Source organism: Podarcis muralis, chromosome 13 (genome assembly GCF_964188315.1).
Source record: "Podarcis muralis chromosome 13, rPodMur119.hap1.1, whole genome shotgun sequence".
Classification (NCBI taxonomy): domain Eukaryota; kingdom Metazoa; phylum Chordata; class Lepidosauria; order Squamata; family Lacertidae; genus Podarcis; species Podarcis muralis.
Genome location: NC_135667.1, coordinates 26,552,027 through 26,569,898, shown reverse-complemented (window position 1 = coordinate 26,569,898; position 17,872 = coordinate 26,552,027). Strand labels below are relative to the sequence as shown.

The 17,872-nt window shown below is 41.6% G+C and overlaps 3 protein-coding genes across 3 annotated transcripts; 2 read left to right on the top strand and 1 right to left on the bottom strand.

Moving 5' to 3' along the window:
* Positions 1–2,126: 2,126 nt before the first annotated feature.
* LOC144325358 (olfactory receptor 14A16-like) lies at positions 2,127–3,074 on the bottom strand. The gene has a single exon (XM_077918281.1). It carries the CDS (start codon positions 3,072–3,074, stop codon positions 2,127–2,129), a length of 948 nt encoding a protein of 315 aa, XP_077774407.1.
* Positions 3,075–8,595: 5,521 nt separating this feature from the next.
* LOC114582133 (olfactory receptor 11A1-like) lies at positions 8,596–9,558 on the top strand. The gene has a single exon (XM_028702926.2). The coding sequence runs from the start codon at positions 8,596–8,598 to the stop codon at positions 9,556–9,558; it is 963 nt and encodes a 320-aa protein (XP_028558759.2).
* A 3,222-nt stretch (positions 9,559–12,780) lies between these two features.
* Positions 12,781–13,735, top strand: LOC114582134 (olfactory receptor 6C4-like). The gene has a single exon (XM_028702927.2). It carries the CDS (start codon positions 12,782–12,784, stop codon positions 13,733–13,735), a length of 954 nt encoding a protein of 317 aa, XP_028558760.2. The 5' UTR covers position 12,781.
* The last annotated feature ends 4,137 nt before the right edge of the window (positions 13,736–17,872 follow it).

Genomic DNA, 17,872 nt, shown 5'->3' with positions numbered 1-17,872 from the left:
ATTGTGGATACAAACATTCCCCAAAGGGATTCATTAGAAGAACATGGAATAGTTTCTAATTAGGAAGTGTGTTTTCTAACTGTTTGCATCTTTGTCAGAAGAAACAAGGACTAAAAATAATGTCCAGTTTCAGACACATTTTTAAAACTTAAGTGGGCAAAACCCAGAAATGTTTGGTTTTATTTAAAAAGTATTTATTCTATAATAGTTTAAATAAAATATTAGGTAAATGTCAAGTCCCCCGCCCCTACAATCCAGGAAAGGGGATCTGGATGGTGGGCCAGACATGCTATCTCCCTCTCCCATCATGCTCCAAGTCTTAAAGGTGGAAGGTGGACAGAGCTTCCCATCTGTCAAACATCTTCTCATCTGTCCAATCTCAATGGCATCCGGTGACCCTTTTTTGCCTGCAAGGGTCTTGCAGACTCCCTTTTCAACATGGTATCTTGCACAACAACTTGCAATGGGCTCTTGATTATCTGGCAGCATTACCTTTCATAATGCTTTGCAGGCACCCTTGAAGACCCCCTTGTGGCTGAGCAAGATTTCTACCCCTCAAGTCATATCTGAGGTTAGATATAGATTAGGTGCGTGTGCCTTTGCCAAAATGGGATCAAATAAGGAGGCTTGCTGAGTAATAGCTGGCTAAGAATTTGGGGGAAAGACTAGCCATCAAATTCCAGAATGCCATTTTCAGTTCCTTTTTCTTAATGATCAATAGGTTCATTACTGGTGGAAACATGCAATAGGACACAGAAATCATGAGAGCCATTTTTTATAAAGACCCAGATGTGGGCTAGGCAAATGAACCACTTATGAAATATAAGTATATTACAATAAGGTGTGGCAAGCAATTTTCAATGGCGTTTTGCTTTCTCTGGGCAGAATGGATTCATAAAATGACCTGTAAAATCTAAACAGAAGGAAAAATGATTAGAACAAGAACATTCCACAGACCCAACAATTCAGACAACACATAATAATAACTGTGGAATTCCATAGACTATTATTGACACAGAACTTTTTTCAGACAATTTCCCATGTGTGCTGGGGAATAGAGCTCTGCAGTCCACACACTGATTGTGCTCACCTATGTGCAGAAGGAATTCTTTGAACTATCCTTAAGATCTGGACATAAGAACAACTATTAAAGAAGGAGGACAAACCTAGACAGCATCTTAAAAAGCAGAGACATCACCTTGCCGACAAAGGTCCGCATAGTTAAAGCTATGGTGTTCCCAATAGTGATGTATGGAAGTGAGAGCTGGACCATAAAGAAGGCTGATCACCGAAAAAATGATGCTTTTGAATTATGGTGCGGGAGGAGACTCTTGAGAGTCCCATGGACTGCAAAAAGACCAAACCTATCCATTCTTAAGGAAATCAGCCCGAAAGACAGATCGTGAAGCTGAGGCTCCAATACTTTGGCCACCTCATGAGAAGAGAAGACTCCCTGGAAAAGACCCTGATGTTGGGAAAGATGGAGGGCACAAGGAGAAGGGGACGACAGAGGACGAGGTGGTTGGACAGTGTTCTCAAAGCTAGCAGCATGAGTCTGACCAAACTGCGGGAGGCAGTGGAAGACAGGAGTGCCTGGCATGCTCTGGTCCATGGGGTCACAAAGAGTCAGACATGACTAAACGACTAAACAATAACAACAATTAAAGAAGGGTTAGTAAGGGCCATGGTTTGTAGATTAATTCATTATATTTGTTCCTTTTACATCTCTGATTGTTCTGTTGGTTTCTAGCGATCCAATGGGATTTGTCATTTTCTCCATTTATGACATGTTCCTCTCTCCACATTTGTTTGGGACGTCGTCACATTTATTCTTCTTTCCATTGGCTGAAGTGATTTGGACTGAATCCCTATATAGTTCTTTCACCTCCACAAATGTAATCAAGTGAAACAATTTCTAAGAAAGAAGACTGAAGATTTACTTGCAAGATTTCAGACAAGTGACAAGTTCCAAAATCTTTTTATATGTAGAGGAGAAATGGTGTCCAGCTTTATAACAACAACAACAACAACAACAACAACAACAACAACAACAACAACAACAACAATTTTAGAAACATTTCAATAAAATTGAGGGAACTTTGCAGATACTAAGACCTGTCCACTAGTCAATGACAACTGGGTAAGAACTGAGTGGAAAGATTGGCAGTCAACTTCCGGAATGCCATTTTTAGTTCCTTATTCCTAAAGCAATAGATTAATGGGTTCATAAGAGGTGGCAACACACAATAGAACAATGAAGCTACAAGATCCATGGTAGATAGGGACCTCGATGTTGGCTTTAGATAGGCAAAAGAACCACTTATAAAATATAAGGATATTACAACAAGGTGTGGCAAGCAAGTTGAGAAGGCTTTTTTCTTCCCCTCAGCAGAAGGAATTTTTAAAACCACCCTGAAAATCTGAACATAAGAAAAAACTATTAATGTAAGGTAAATAAAAGCCACAAAAGTTCCAATCCAGACAGCCAAAAATGCAATGATATATGAGTCAGAGCAAGCAATTTTGAATAGCTGTGGAATTTCACAGAAGAATTGATTGATATCATTGGTACAGAACTCTATTGTGAATGTACTTCCAGTGTATATTGTGGAATAAAGAAGCCCGATGCTCCATACACTGATTGCCATTTGGATGCATGCTGTCCCATTCATCACAGTCTCGTATTGCAGTGGATTACAGATGGCAACATAGCGATCATACGCCATGATGCCAAGGAGGAAGATGTGAGATGCAGTGAAAAAGACAAGGAAGAAAACTTGACAGATGCATCCATTGTAAGAAATGGTTTTGGTCTTCATCAGGGAATTTGCCATGGATTTGGGAACTGTGACAGATATGGAACCAAGGTCTTGTAATGCCAGATTGGAGAGAAAGAAGTACATGGGTTTGTGAAGGTGATGACTGGAAATGGTGACTGTGATGATAAAAAGGTTTTCAATGGCGGCCATCAAATAAATGGCTAGGAAAGTAGTGAAATGAAATGTCTGCAACTTCTGATCATCAGAGAATGCATGCAGAACAAATTCAGTCACTCTTGATGATTGGTTATGCATTGTCTGCTTCTTCAGTGGCTGTGAAAAGAAGACATATCCATTTTAGAAAAAGAGAAGATGGAAAACGTGCTGATGGAAACATGCCCAAATGCTCAAGTGGATTGAATTAGGATATTAGGTTCTTGCTGAGAATTTAGTGCCTTAGAGAAGAAGGAAGTCCCCTGCATGGTCAAGAAACTATCATTAGACCTGGGGATACCTATTTTGCAATTCTTGCCCAGAAATTAGCCAGGTGGGTGTGAGCATTGCAGAGTGAACTAGATCCTAAGTGGCTGTTCTTTCTGCGCTATTCCCAACAGAGGCAGTGCTTTCTTATACAAGTTGGTAGTTGATACATGCCTATGGAAAACTCTCCTCTAGCAGAATTCAGAATGAAATTATGTTTTCCCTCCCAAACAAATTATTTGTGGAATTTTAAGATATGCTACACAAGTTTTGAAAAGGCTGCTAACATTTCTCACTATAGCACTACTCTGCGTTGACAGAGCTATGATTTGGTTGTCACATCTGACTGTAGAGCACTGTTCTGAAACAATTCATTCTCAGAATGAAAAACAGAGTTGAACACAACTGTAATTCATGTATCACTTTCCTTGCAGCTAGGTAATTTAATATTTTATTCAATGTTCTAATTAATTTTATAATGAATGTTTTTAGAATGTTGGACTATTTTGTTTGTTGTTAGCCGCCCTGAGCCCAGCTTCGGCTGGGGAGGGCGGGATATAAATAAAATTTATTATTTATTATTATTATTGTTCTTATGAGGTGCAGCTCTTTAGATGGTAAATGTATAATATATCACCCAAAAGTGATGCATTCAGCACCACTTGGTTTGAAGGCCCTTTTGTTCATTCTTCTGCATGGAAGCCTGAAGTTTTGTCTCAAAGTCCTACGCTGATGGCACCACTGCCACTTTTTAATTCCAGAAGCAACAACATCAGATCCCATCTCATCAGATCCCATCATAATCCAACTAAGCCCTGTGAGCCTGATCAGTCTATTCCTTGTAGTTCTGACATGGACAAAGAAGAATTGCTGAATTGCTGCCACTGTCATGTTTTCTTCAATGTTTTTTAAGAAATGAGTGTGCACTGGTAGAAATATTTTCTTTATCAAAGCCCCAGTTTAGATGGTGGCTTTATGCACACCTAACCCCTGAAGATATTTCTTCAGAGTATCCAAAGTATAACAAACTTCTGATACAATCAATCAAATTGGTAACAAATAAGATAACTGAAAATACCACATGAACTTACCTAGCTGTGCATGGGTAGATTCTGGGTTACCTAATCTTATTTTATTTCTCTCTCTCCATCGCTGATCATGCAGTTCATTGGTGTAGCCATCCACCAAATGTGAGCTGCTATTTCCTCCATTTATCATGTTTTTCTCACTCTATCTGTTTCAAAGATGATCTGTCTAATTGCTCTTTGCATTGACAGAAATGAAAGAGACATGGCAATGAAGTTTATATTTGGTTCATTCACTCCCATGGGTCTAATCAAGCATTGAAATAAATATTTAGAAGTGATTATGTGTGTTCTGTTGGTCATATATTAATTGGCAGATGTTGAAAGACAATGTGGCAAAGAACTTTATCAATATTTGCCTCTTATAGCTCTTCACTCCCAAGCTTCAATCCCAAGAGGCAACTCAAGCTGAGAAGAGAAGATTCTGTAGGGGTGGGGGTGGTACGTGTACACATGGGAGAGGGAACCTATTTTACTGTTTGAGTTCCATGTGATATATGGTTATAGAAGTCTGAAGCATGCAGCTTCATTTCAGAAACCACATGAATGGCTGTTGAGTGAATATTCACATATTCACTTAGTCAGTGGTTTTCAGCCAGTGTGCCATGGCATCTTGGGGTGCCTTGAATTATAGTCAGGGGTGCCATAGGCAACACTGGCCTCTGTCCCTCTTTCCTTTCCTCCCTCCTCTGATGTCCTCTCGCATCTCTGCCTCCAAAAGGCTTGCACAGCTGTTTGTTGCAGCAATCCTGACGACAAGCTCTGTGGGCAAATTGTGCCTCTGGAGCTGGCCAGGGGGTGCTGGTTGCCAGGAGCTGATGTGGCCCCAGAATAAGCAAGCAAGAGGGCGAGGGAGCCCAGCCAGCCAGTCTGCCAGCCCTTGCTGTTGGGAATGGACAAACCCCTGTGGGACAGTGTGAGGAGGCACCTCTCTTTGGGGCGGGGGGAGGCACCTCTCTTTAGGGCAGGGGGGCAGCTCAGAGACCAGGGGTGGCAGCAGTGGCTGCCAAGAGGACTCCCAAGGAGAGGGTAGAGGAGAGGAGAATGAGGGAACACTGCACAATGGAGGGTGTTTAAGAAAGGGCGAGAGGCTGCCACCTCTGCAGGCAAGGGGTGCCATGGGCTTCTGAGCCCCAGAGGGGTGTTGCAGAAAGAATGTAGTTGGTCAAGGGAGCCATGGACTCAAAAAGGTTGAAAACCACTGACTTATGTCACTTGATTGTGATGGCTTGAAGTTTTTGTAAACTGACTCAATTCTGAAATCCTGCTCTGCATCAGCCTGCTGAATTGACCAATGGCAGGCTGGCCCGGAGGGCTGGGGCTTGAGGGAACCATCAGGCTTCTTTCAGGTCTGCTCCCAGAGGATTTGAAACAGCCCATGCCAGCCCCCGATGCCCAGCACTTCTTCGTCAGATCAACCCACCCACCCACCCACTCCAGTAATTTTTGCATTTACTCATTGAATTGACCTTGCTATTGCTGTGTTGGTTGTCATATTTGTGGGGCTGGGTAGGAATTTGCCTATCAGGCAAATTGGCTATGACCTGGAGGTTTTGTCTACCCGGTAGCAATCATCACAACTTGGGTGGTTTAAGCATTGGGTAACATTAGCCTTTACAGGGACACAGGTGGCGCTGTGGGTTGAACCACAGAGCCTAGGACTTGCCGATCAGAAGGTCGACGGTTCGAATCCCCGCGACGGGGTGAGCTCCTGTTGCTCGGTCCCTGCTCCTGCCAACCTAGCAGTTCGAAAGCACGTCAAAGTGCAAGTAGATAAATAGGTACCGCTCTGGCGCGAAGGTAAACGGCGTTTCCGTGCACTGCTCTGGTTCGCCAGAAGTGGCTTAGTCATGTTGGCCACATGACCCAGAAGCTGTATGCTGGCTCCCTCAGCCAATAAAATGAGATGAGTGCAGCAACCCCAGAGTCGGTCACGACTGGACCTAATGGTCAGGGGTCCCTTTACCTTTACTAACATTAGCATTTGTGTATGTGGGGGGGGGGGGTTGTACCCTCACCTTTCTTTCCAGAAGTAGGATATCACTTTAAAGGGATCTGTGATGGAGTTGCTTCTGTCCACTTGCCCAGATGGGGGGCTTGGCCCTCAGCACTTCTAGAAGCTGTGACCCCTGTGGGAATTCTTGCTGTTGGGTTGACCCTGATGTCATTTCTGGAAGGCAGCCTGGAAATAATTGCTTACCCAATGCCTATGCCAAACCACTTCATCTGTAGTCAATAAATTTGTGGCCTGATTTGATCCCATTCAGCTGGGTGGTCTCCTTTATTGGTGGCTCACCTGAGTGGAGGAGGGGAGGAAGTGCGCTGCCTGGGCCTGCAATTTTATTTGTTCTGTTTTGTACTTGCTGCTGAAAGAAAGGGTTTCATATATTTATAAAATATATACATTGCATAAGGTTACAAATTTTGTGATCGTTAACAACACTGTTAGGGCTTCCTTTGAAATCTCTTAGGTAGTTAGTCTGAAGAGGAAACACTTCAAATTTACTAAAGGTTTTGAATTAGGCAAATTCTAATCTGTAATGTCTAATAAAATCTTTATTCAAAAGGCTTAATTCAGGGAGGGGAGGAAAGGATAGGAAGCCTTCCCATTTTGAATGTATTCATCTGAGGTAGATGTTCTTCAAAGAGATGCACAAAACTGATTTGGAAACTAAACTCAAAGATTTCCCAAGAGTCTAATTAGGATATGAGTATTTGCTGCTTTCCCACTCTTCTTAAGCAATTGTAACTCAAATAAAGAACTTTGAACATTCAGGCGCAAGTGAACCTTTCTCATTGTAGCTGATCAATGAGCATGACTGAAGTAGCTTCATCTCAATATTTAAAGCAACTGGTTTTGAAGGCCAGAAGTTAACCTTCAAAGATTTCTAGCAAATTGGAATTCAGGTGAGCAATACTTTCCCATGCACTTCAGCAATGGCAGAGGAGACTGCTATCATTTTCTGAAAATCTTTTTAATCTTAGCAATTTTATTTTGTATTTATTGATATTTTAAATTTTATTTTGTATTCATCAATTACTTTCAGATTGCCTCCCTGGTTTATTATTTGTTTTGACAGGTCTAGAAAGCATGTCAGAAAGCTGTCAATTATTTTATTTTTATTTTGTTAAGGAGAACAATGTGCCTTACAGCATAATCCTAATCATGCCTACTCAGAAGAAATCCTGTTGGATTCAATGGGGCTCACTCCCAGACAAATAGAATTACTGTCTTTGTTGTTGTTCATAGATCTCTTTGCAACTTGCAGGAGATAGAAAAGGGCAGAGACCCTGCATGTATCCATTGAGCAACTATATATTGATGCTTTGTTAGGAAAATATACTGCACATTCTTTAGCGCATATATATATATATATCCAGTAGCACCTTAGAGACCAACTAAGTTTGTTCTTGGTATAAGCCAGTGGTTCTCAACCTGTGGGTCCCCAAATGTTGTTGGACTACAACTCCCATTATCCTTGAGCTCTGGCCTTGCTAGCTAGGGGTGATGGGAGTTGTAGTCCAACAACATCTGGGGACCCACAGGTTAAGAAAGGCTGGTATAAGCTTTCTTCAGAACGACAGCTTATACCAAGAACAAACTTAGTTGGTCTCTAAGGTGCTACTGGACTTTTTAAAATATATATATATATATATATATATATATATATATATATATATATATATTGACTGCATTAGACCAACACGGCTACCTACTTGATTCTTTAGCATAACATTTGAAAATCTAAAAAAAAAATCCATTCCCTTGGTTGGATGACAATGCAATTCAGAAGATGCAAGGTTTTTTCTTCTCCTTCTTTTCTTTTTAGACACCAAACTAGAATATTTTATTAACCCCATATATTCTAAATAAACAATTTATATAAAATTTGAACAGATCGTGTCCAGTGAGCACAAACTGCTGAAATTAAATGTGTTTAAAGCTACTTAAATCAATTATCTATTGTGATTCTTGCCCATTCTCCTCTGAAAACCTGATCCCAAGAATTGGTGCACCCTCTGAAGCAGCATGGAAACCAAAGGGTCAACAGGGAGATAAGGAAATCAGTGAAAATCATGACCCATCCTTGAGAGGCTTTCACTAGATCAAGGACTTTTCCATGAATGGAAAGACTTCTGTTCATAGAATGGAACCAACTGATATAGCCTACACACAACTGAAGAGCTTAAAGCTTAGTTGGATGTTACTGAAACTGTGTTTAAAAAAACTAATAGTAATTGCATTAATTGTTATCTTCCCATTCCACTAGATGAAAACTATGCAAAGACTAGAATGGGTAAATCAAACCATCATCACAGAATTCATTCTACTTGGATTTGGAGAAGTCCGGGACCTCCAGATTCTTCTCTTTGTTGTGTTTCTAACAGTCTACATCATGACCATGGCTGGGAACCTGATCATACTTACACTAGTTGTGACAGATCAGCACCTCCACACACCAATGTACTTTTTCCTGGGCAATTTGTCTTGCTTGGAGACCTGCTACAGCTCAACCATCCTCCCCAGATTGCTGGCCAGTTTCATAACTGAGAACCAAAGTGTTTCTGTCTGGGGCTGCATTGTGCAATTTTGGGCTTTTGGGTTTTTGGCTGCAACAGAGTGCTATCTCCTGGCAGCAATGTCTTATGATCGCTATGTGGCCATATGTCAACCCCTGCATTACTCAGTCCTGATGAATTTCAAGCTTTGCCTCCAGCTGGTAGCTGGGTCTTGGTTTGGAGGTTTTGTGATAAATTCAATCTTGTTAATTTTTATGGCACAGTTAACCTTCTGTGGCCACAATGTCATTGAGCATTTCTTTTGTGATTTCATCCCCATGACGAAACTGACCTGCAGTGATGCACACCAAGTAGAGCTTTTATCAACAGTCCTGTCCTCACTCTGCACCTTGCCACCATTTGTTTTAACAATAACATCATATGTGTACATCATCACTACCGTTCTTGGAATCCCATCTACCGCAGGGAGGCAAAAGGCCTTCTCTACTTGCTCTTCTCACCTCATTGTGGTGACTATTTTCTATGGCACCCTCATCATTGTGTATCTTTTGCCAGACACAACTGAATTGAGAGAGCTGAATAAAGGTTTCTCTGTCTTTTACACCATTTTGACACCTCTGGTCAATCCTTATATATACAGCCTGAGGAACAAAGAGGTGAAGATGGCCCTGGGGAGAGCTATCAGAAAGTGGGCAAATTACTTCACATTGTAGGCTTCTTCAAGCTTTGCTGCTGTGAGGAAGCAACATAGATACAATAGTACTGCAAGCCCACACCTTTACCTCACCTCCATAGCATTTTTTTGGTAGCTCCCATGTTTAGTTGCTACTTCTGAAGTGGGGACATTACTGTACACATGGAAGTTCCTTGTGTAAGGCACAGGGTTTGTTGTAATGTGGATTTGCATTCACAGATGTGGGAGACAGAAATATCTAAGTGTCTCCTTTTAAAATGGCTTCAGAGGGCACTGTGTAATGTGGCTAAGATGCAAATGTTCAATAGCATTAAGATGTAATGTTGTGAGACATGCATGGAACTTTTTAATGAAGTACAGTCGTACCTCGGGTTACATATGCTTCAGGTTACGGATGCTTCAGGTTACAGACTCCGCTAACCCAGAAATATTACCTTGGGTTAAGAACTTTGCTTCAGGATGAGAACAGAAATCGCGCAGCAGCAGCAGCGCAGCAGGAGCGGGAGGCCCCATTAGCTAAAGTGGTGCTTCAGGTTAAGAACAGTTTCAGGTTAAGAACGGACCTCCGGAACGAATTAAGTTCTTAACCCGAGGTACCATTGTAGTGATTCTGGATGACTCAAAATTCACATCCAGCAGATGGCCGCAGATTTTACCAGCAATCTTGTTCCTATGGTTTGACAGCACATAACAAAATGAGGAAGGTGTCAAAATCCCCTCCCTGTACTTTTGTGGTCTTGTGTTTTCATCAGGTTGTCTCTATTAAGTGGATTCTATTTTGAAACTTGCTGTGGTTGGATGATTTATTTTGTATTCATCTTTGGCTATTACTTAGGGTTGCTTTTTTGGCAAAATCACAAAAGAATGCAGTTTTTAAGCTATTCTCAAGGGAAATTGGCAAAAATGGTGTATGGCGACCCTACTATTACTGCAGTCTTTTGCCTAAAGTTACTAGGAAACTGAGCTATAAATTAATCAGTGTCCAACCAGAAACTGTGTGAGTACAACAAAGAACTTGCATTTTTGAATTGTAATGTAAAAACTCAGCTTTGGGCTCCATAGAACCATTCACCATAATTTTTTTAGAATTGGATGCAGAGGGCATTGTCAGGGTGCTGTTGGCAGCTGCAGCCAATTCCCAGGAAAGCAGTGTTCTGTTTATTAATACAAGTTACAGAGGCAAATTGAAGATGCTCCATGATGCCTAACGTTGCCCCGAATGAAACTCCACCCCTTCTACGTTATTCCCCTATTCATCGCTATTCATCCTCCTGCCTCCAACGGTGGCTGGTACGTGACAGTTGCCTCTGAGCTCTCTGTTCTCTATTCTCATTCAAGTGCTGCTCAGGCTCTGCCAGTTGAATGCTCTCCACTTCCTCCTCCTCCTCTCCTATTATTTCCCAACTTTTGCCCTCATCTCCCTCTGAGGTATGCCCTGTGCCAAACCACTCCTGGAGGTCTATGCTATCTGCCTCTTCCTCCTCTCTAGGCGATGCCTGGGACAATGGTCTCCACCATTTTTCCTCATCTACCCAGGAGTGAAAATTCCCAAAGGATCCAGGCTCATACTAGGCTGCAGCAGCATAACAACTGGTGATGTATTTTTGAAGAAAGCTACACCGTACTTCAAAGTAGTGGAACTTTTCATTCTACCCACAATTCCCTGGGAACAATACAACTTCCACCCAGAAGTCTCTGACATTATGTGTGATGAAGCATCATTGCCAGAGCATTGTCCACATATAATAATCTTAATAATAAGCACTAATCAATCTTTTTGTTTGTTTTTTCCCAAAAAAAGGGACCGAAAGTGATTTACATGATGAAACAAAGGTCAAAGCAAAGTATTGTTGCAGTCTACCACCATCTCCAAATGGTGCAAGATTCCAAGGGTTCCAGGTGCTTAACCAAGGGTTCGTGTTTCCTTTGGAAGTAAGGCACAGAAGAGACTGGGGTATCTTTATGAAATATGGTTTATTTAAATAAGCCACCATTTCTTCAGCTGCTGGCTGCTCCTCTAGCATGTTCACACATACAGTACCTCCAATTCCTCCTGCTGCACCCCTTCTTCCACAGCAGGCTCCCAGAGAGTGGCAAAATCAATTGAGTTGCAGCTTTTCAGCCCCAGTTAACTCACCCTTCTGAGGCACTTTCCTCTTTGCATCTACACTCTGGACCTCTTCAGCTTGCTGCCTTGCTTCTGACCCAGATCACCACAAAACTCTACTTCAAACTCTGGCTTTATCTTTTGAGGGAGGGAGGGGGGGAGGGAGGGGGCCCACCCATTTCCCATCTCACACCAAGGCCCTTTGTCCTCTATTTTATTTTTTCAAAAATACTTTATTTGACAAACAACATTAATTTACACGACAATCCACCATACACCACAATATACAACACTGCACAACAATACAGTATATACATCACCAGTCAGAAATTTTATCTATATCTGTTTTACAGAACAGAGTGCAGATTACCAGAGAAATGATCTGTAGAACAAAAGATAGGAAATTCACAAAAGTAAGTGCAACATAAAATCTTCAACCCACTCTTGAGAATTTCACCGACATTTTTCTCTCTTCGACAATTTCTGAGTGTGATTTATTTTCTTGTGGAGAATGGGTAGGGGGAAAACACAGAAGACATTTTTCACACAGCACTAGTTTTTTAATGAATTGTACTGGGGGTACATATTCCTTAAAGGGTAAAACAGATTTGTTGGAACTAGGAGCAGCAGTACTGCCTCAAGAGTTCAATTAGCACAAAAATATTTATTTTCCTCTTAAACAGTAGATTCAGAACACAGATCAGAAACAATGGGAATGGGGACTGCCAGATCTGAGAAGATAATCAAGTCCTTTTGCAATAACAACAGAGATTTAACTGCTATATAAGTACAAGTCCCAAGCTTTAGATTTTCTGACTAAGGAATACAGGTAATTTCTATTGCTGTTATTTCAGGTGAGCATCATAATTCACCATACTGTGACAGTGAAATATCTGAGATACTGAAATATCTAAATAGATCATATTCAACATGCCTCTTTAATGAACTGAAAACTCTGGCCTGACCTTCTTCCTCCCCCACCCCACATTAATTTACAGAACTGGAATGAGAAACTGGGCATCCATAGAGAAAACTATATGATCTATCGTAGAACCATATGTTCTATTCACCAGAATTGCAATATAAGCATCATTGCATGTCTTTTATTTTATTTGCCTCTAGGGGGGGAAAAAGCATGGTAGAATCAGAGTGGGTGAATCGAACTATGTCAACTGAATTCATCCTCCTTGGATTTGGGGAACTCCAGCACCTGCAAATTCTTCTTTTCCTTCTCTTTCTAATCATCTACGTTTTGACTATGACTGGGAACATCCTTATCATTGTCCTAATTGTGACCGATCAGCGCCTTCATACTCCCATGTACTTCTTTCTGGGGAATTTGTCTTCTTTGGAGGCCTGCTATACCTCAACAATCCTGCCCAGAATGTTGAATAGTTTATTGACTGGGAAAAGGATAGTCCCTGTCCATGGCTGCCTTATGCAGTTGTGGCTTGCAGCGTCCTTAGCAGCATCCGAATGCTACCTTCTTGCGGCGATGTCTTACGATCGCTATGCTGCAATATGTAAACCCCTGCATTACACAAGAATAATGAACAACAAGGTTTGCCTTCAACTGGTAGCTGCATCTTGGCTGTGTGGTTTCATAGAAAACACTATATTGATCGTTTTTGTATCTGAGCTAACATTCTGTGGCCACAGTGAAATAGAACATTTCTTTTGTGATTTCCTCCCTATCATTCAACTGTCCTGCACTGACACCTACAAGGTTCAACTTGCATTGACCATCATGGCATCCTTCTGCACACTTCCGTCATTTATTTTAACCATTACATCATATGTTTACATCATTAATGCTGTTTTGAGAATTCCCTCAGCAACTGGTAGGCAGAAGGCTTTTTCCACCTGCTCTTCTCATTTGGTTGTCGTGTCCATTTTCTATGGAACAATCATTATTGTCTATGTGCTACCAAAAACAAAAATACTAAAGGAGCTAAATAAGTTTTTTTCTGTATTTTACACTGTCCTGACACCTCTGGTCAATCCCCTTATATACAGTCTGAGGAACAAAGAAGTGAAGGAAGCTTGGAAGAGGATTGTCAGCAAATGTAAAAGTAATGCAGTGATGTGAGGGTGCTGAACTCTTATGGGCGAAGCCCCTTTGTGGGATTTGCACATCATTTGACTTTCAATGACTAGTAAGCATTGCAAACAAGTACTGAGTATATCTTTATTTCAGGAGTACATGGAATGAAGCAGGGCCTTTTTGTTATTTCCATGCAACAATGGCAATGCCAACTCTCCTTTATTGACATACAGTGGTACCTTGGCCCCATTAGCTAAAGTGGTACCTCAGGTTAAGAACAGTTTCAGGTTAAGAACGGACCTCCAGAATTAATTAAGTTCTTAACCTGAGGTACATCTGTATTTCCTGGATTCTACATTCTAACTGTACCCAAACTCATTAATTGTGGCAATTTACACTATTGAATTTGCTGGATCATGGCTGCTTAAAGAGATATTTTAGTGCCTTCAATGTATGCTGTGGATTTGGTCTGAGGACACTGACAGACAAAATATATTTGTTGTGATTATTATTCTGTGATATCTTCTGCCTGCAGATGAACCGAATTTATTAATTCACATTTTCATGACTGAGCCATGTTGAGGAATGAAATGAACCACCCAGTTTTGTCTGAAGTTTAGAATAGCTGTGTTTTCTTCATTAGAGGGGGAAAAAAAAACTTTGGATAATGAAAAGTTAGTTTTATTTAAATGGGTAATGTGCTATGCCTTGCTGTATAAAGAAGAGGTATGGTTTTGGAAATGGTATGGTGTCCTTCTCCCCACCCTCAAGTCAGATTAACAGTTCAGTGGTGAACACTGGCGAAGGAACGGGGTGGGGGGTGGGGGGAGCACACCACACCCTGCACCATCGGGGAGGGGGGTACCATCACGCCATGCGCCTGCCTGCTCTCCGCCCCCGGTGCAGACTATGCAGCTTCACCACTGGTGGTGAGGTTTTACTCCTACTTTGTGTAGGCTTATAAATGTCACCATTAGAATCACTCTAAGCAAGAAAGCATGTATGCAAACAAGGAAAATACGGATGTGTGTAGCCATGCAAATGACAATCACAAACCACTGGGCAGTTCTAAACTCACCTTTTAAAAGCTCTGCAATGAACAAGGTGGCAGCTGCTCTCCTCTCCAGCATATACTCATGCTATTTGAAAGGTTATGGGTAGAATTCTGAAGACATCAAAAGCCACCACATACTTTCTTTTGAAGTAATAGGGGGGATAGGGAACCTTTGGCTCTCCAAATGTTGGTGATGTACAACTGACATAGCTCCTAAGCACCTGCCATGGTAGCTGGAGCTGATGGGAGCTGGAGTCAAACAACATTTGTAGATCCACAGGCTATCTATTCCTGCACTATGTTCAAAGACATGTTAAGCTTCCATTCCCCCACTGAGCTTTCTGCAAGGGCAATATCAAGCATCTCTTGGATGTAATTCTACCTATCATGGTATGTATTGCTGTGAAAAGTTATCTGAACTCTGTGCTTGTGGAAGCCAATGTGATAGAGCTGTCTAGTCCCCTTAATGTTCCCAGCAGGACCTTTCTGTGTACCTGCTTAGCCAGTGTCTCCAGGCTCTATGTATGTGTGTGCATGCACACCTCTCTGTCTCTCTGTGTGTGATTACCTCTGCAAAGGCTGCAAAACTGCACAGCCCTCCAGAGCAATACGCATGCATGAGCCCTAACTGTTTTCCTGTGAAAAATTTCACCGTATGTCACTGCTGCTAGAGAAAAATTCTACGTATAAAATAGGCACATAAAACAGTTTCTTCAAGTATATCAGATAAAATTGCAGAACTGCCTCCAGGTACAGCAAACATGTTGCCAGAGGAGATAACATCTTCTGATGTAACATAGCTAATAAAGTCCAGGCACAAGCAGGCTGCCTTTCTGTCTGGCATAAAACCATTCCCAGCGTTCTTGGAAGCGTAAACAACTTTTCAAAAGGAGACAGGATACCCAATAAAAGTGAAGTTGTAGGGGAAGCACAAATAACAATCTCTTTTCTGTCAAGGAAAAAAAAAGAGAGAGGCTAGTTTCATCCTGTCCTGGATCCAAGAAGCATGAAAGTGAAAGTGATTGTGAAGTCATTCTTGACTTGATTCTCCTGCTCTAACACAAGTGAATGTAGCGTTGCCCATTTTTTATATTTCTGTACGTAGGATGAGTGCACAGAGTGGCCCATTTCCAGGTCAGAATTCACTCTGATTTCTGTGGACTTCACCAGACACCCCCTTTTTAAAGTTTTGTGCTGACATACTGAGTAACAATGGCAATGTTCTTCTTAACTCTATCAAACCATCCCTAGCTATTTTATATCAAGCCACTGAAACCCACAGCCATTGATAGTAGGATATTTTGTATTCAGATGTACATAACACATAATAGCAAGTCACCCCCAAAGGCAAAACAAGGAGAACAGCCCTAGCAACTACTGATCAAGTACCAGAAAATACAAGAGATGCTGTCACTAATGCTCAATAAGCAGCCAGTTAAGAATGCACTTGACAAACCTTCACTGCCAGGGCTGCTACCGGGGGTAGCACAAACACCTGAGACGAGGAAATACATGATTTATTAAATTAATAATGTAAGCATATCACACTAAGAAAGAAACAAAGTAACCAAATGGTAATAAGGTATCACATTGCATACAAGTATAAGACCTGTCATTCAAGAAATGAAATATATATTTCATTTACATAACATAAAAACAATAATACAGTGGTACCTCGGGTTACAGACACTTCAAGTTGCAGGTGCTTCAGGTTACAGACTCCGCTAACCCAGAAATAGTACCTTGGGTTAAGAACTTTGCTTCAGGATGAGAACAGAAATCGTGCGGCGGCGGCGCGGCGGCAGCGGGAGGCCCCATTAGCTAAAGTGGTACCTCAGGTTAAGAACAGTTTCAGGTTAAGAACGGACCTCCAGAACGAATTAAGTTCTCAACCCGAGGTACCACTGTATTTAGATGGATAGAAAGAGTCATAATTAAAAGCACACTAAGTGCACAGTTTCTGTGTATCATTTCTTATGATCTGTGTATCAAAGACGTGCCCTCTCAACTAAATCTCAACTATTGTGTAATATCCAATGAATTCAGCTTTTTTTATAAAACAGAGCATTCCCCCCAACACACCGGAACACATTCACCTGGTTGGCTAGAAAGCATCAGAAAGGATTTGAAAGACAATGACAAATGTTGAAGGTGCAAATGCAGACAATTTCAACGAGAAAGAAAAGAGGAATGCATCTAAAGAAAGTTGTGTGGCTGCATGAGGAGCATACAGTTTAACTGAGATTTAATAAGGTCATGCATAAGAAATGGAAGAAAGGGGAAATCACAAAGGAAGCGTATATACAAGTAGCCAACGTCTGCAGGGAAGTCGAGTGGGCCAAAGTTCTAAATGAGCTCAGCTTGCAACAGAGTTTAAAATAAAAGTTTATTTGGCTAAGTTCAAAGCAAAAGGAAGAACAAACAAATGGCAGATCCTCTGCAAGGTGAAGACAGAGAAATGCTATTGGGTGATAGAGAGAAGGCGAAACTGCTCAACACCTACTTTCCCTCTGTCTTCACCCAAAAGAAAAGTGCCCAACTTGGTGATATCAGAATAAATTATGCAAGGAAGGAGCTGTAGCCCACGATATAAACCCCAGTTGTGCAACATCTTGGGGAAGGCCCCAAGATGCCAGACCGTGCACTGCAGCTGGTAGCACATATGTGTTTGCATTGCTCTGCTCACCGTTGCTGTATTGTGTCATCTGTTTAAATGAGCAGCAAGCAGGTGTCAGGTGCAGCAATGAGCACATGGTATCCTGTGCTTCTTTTTGTGTGCTGTGTGACCTTTTGTGCACCCCTCAATATAGCCTGAAACCTTCATATGAGGTGAAGGATGCTATCGCTTTGCCTGTGCTAAAGTAAGGTTCAACTACCACTCCATCCTGCTTATCTATATAGAGGTGCAGGCATCTTGTCATTCACACAGGCAGCAAAATGTCTACATATTGGTTTGCGCTCTCTCTCTCTCTCTCTGTGTGTGTGTGTGTGTGTGAAGGCTTGCCTGCCAAAGTAAATTGGCAGGACACATAACATTGGTAAGTTAGTCCAATCAATAATGCAGTAAGTGATTTCTTCATCAGCCTATAACTTTTATACCGCCTCCCTCCCCCTTCCATTAATGTTTC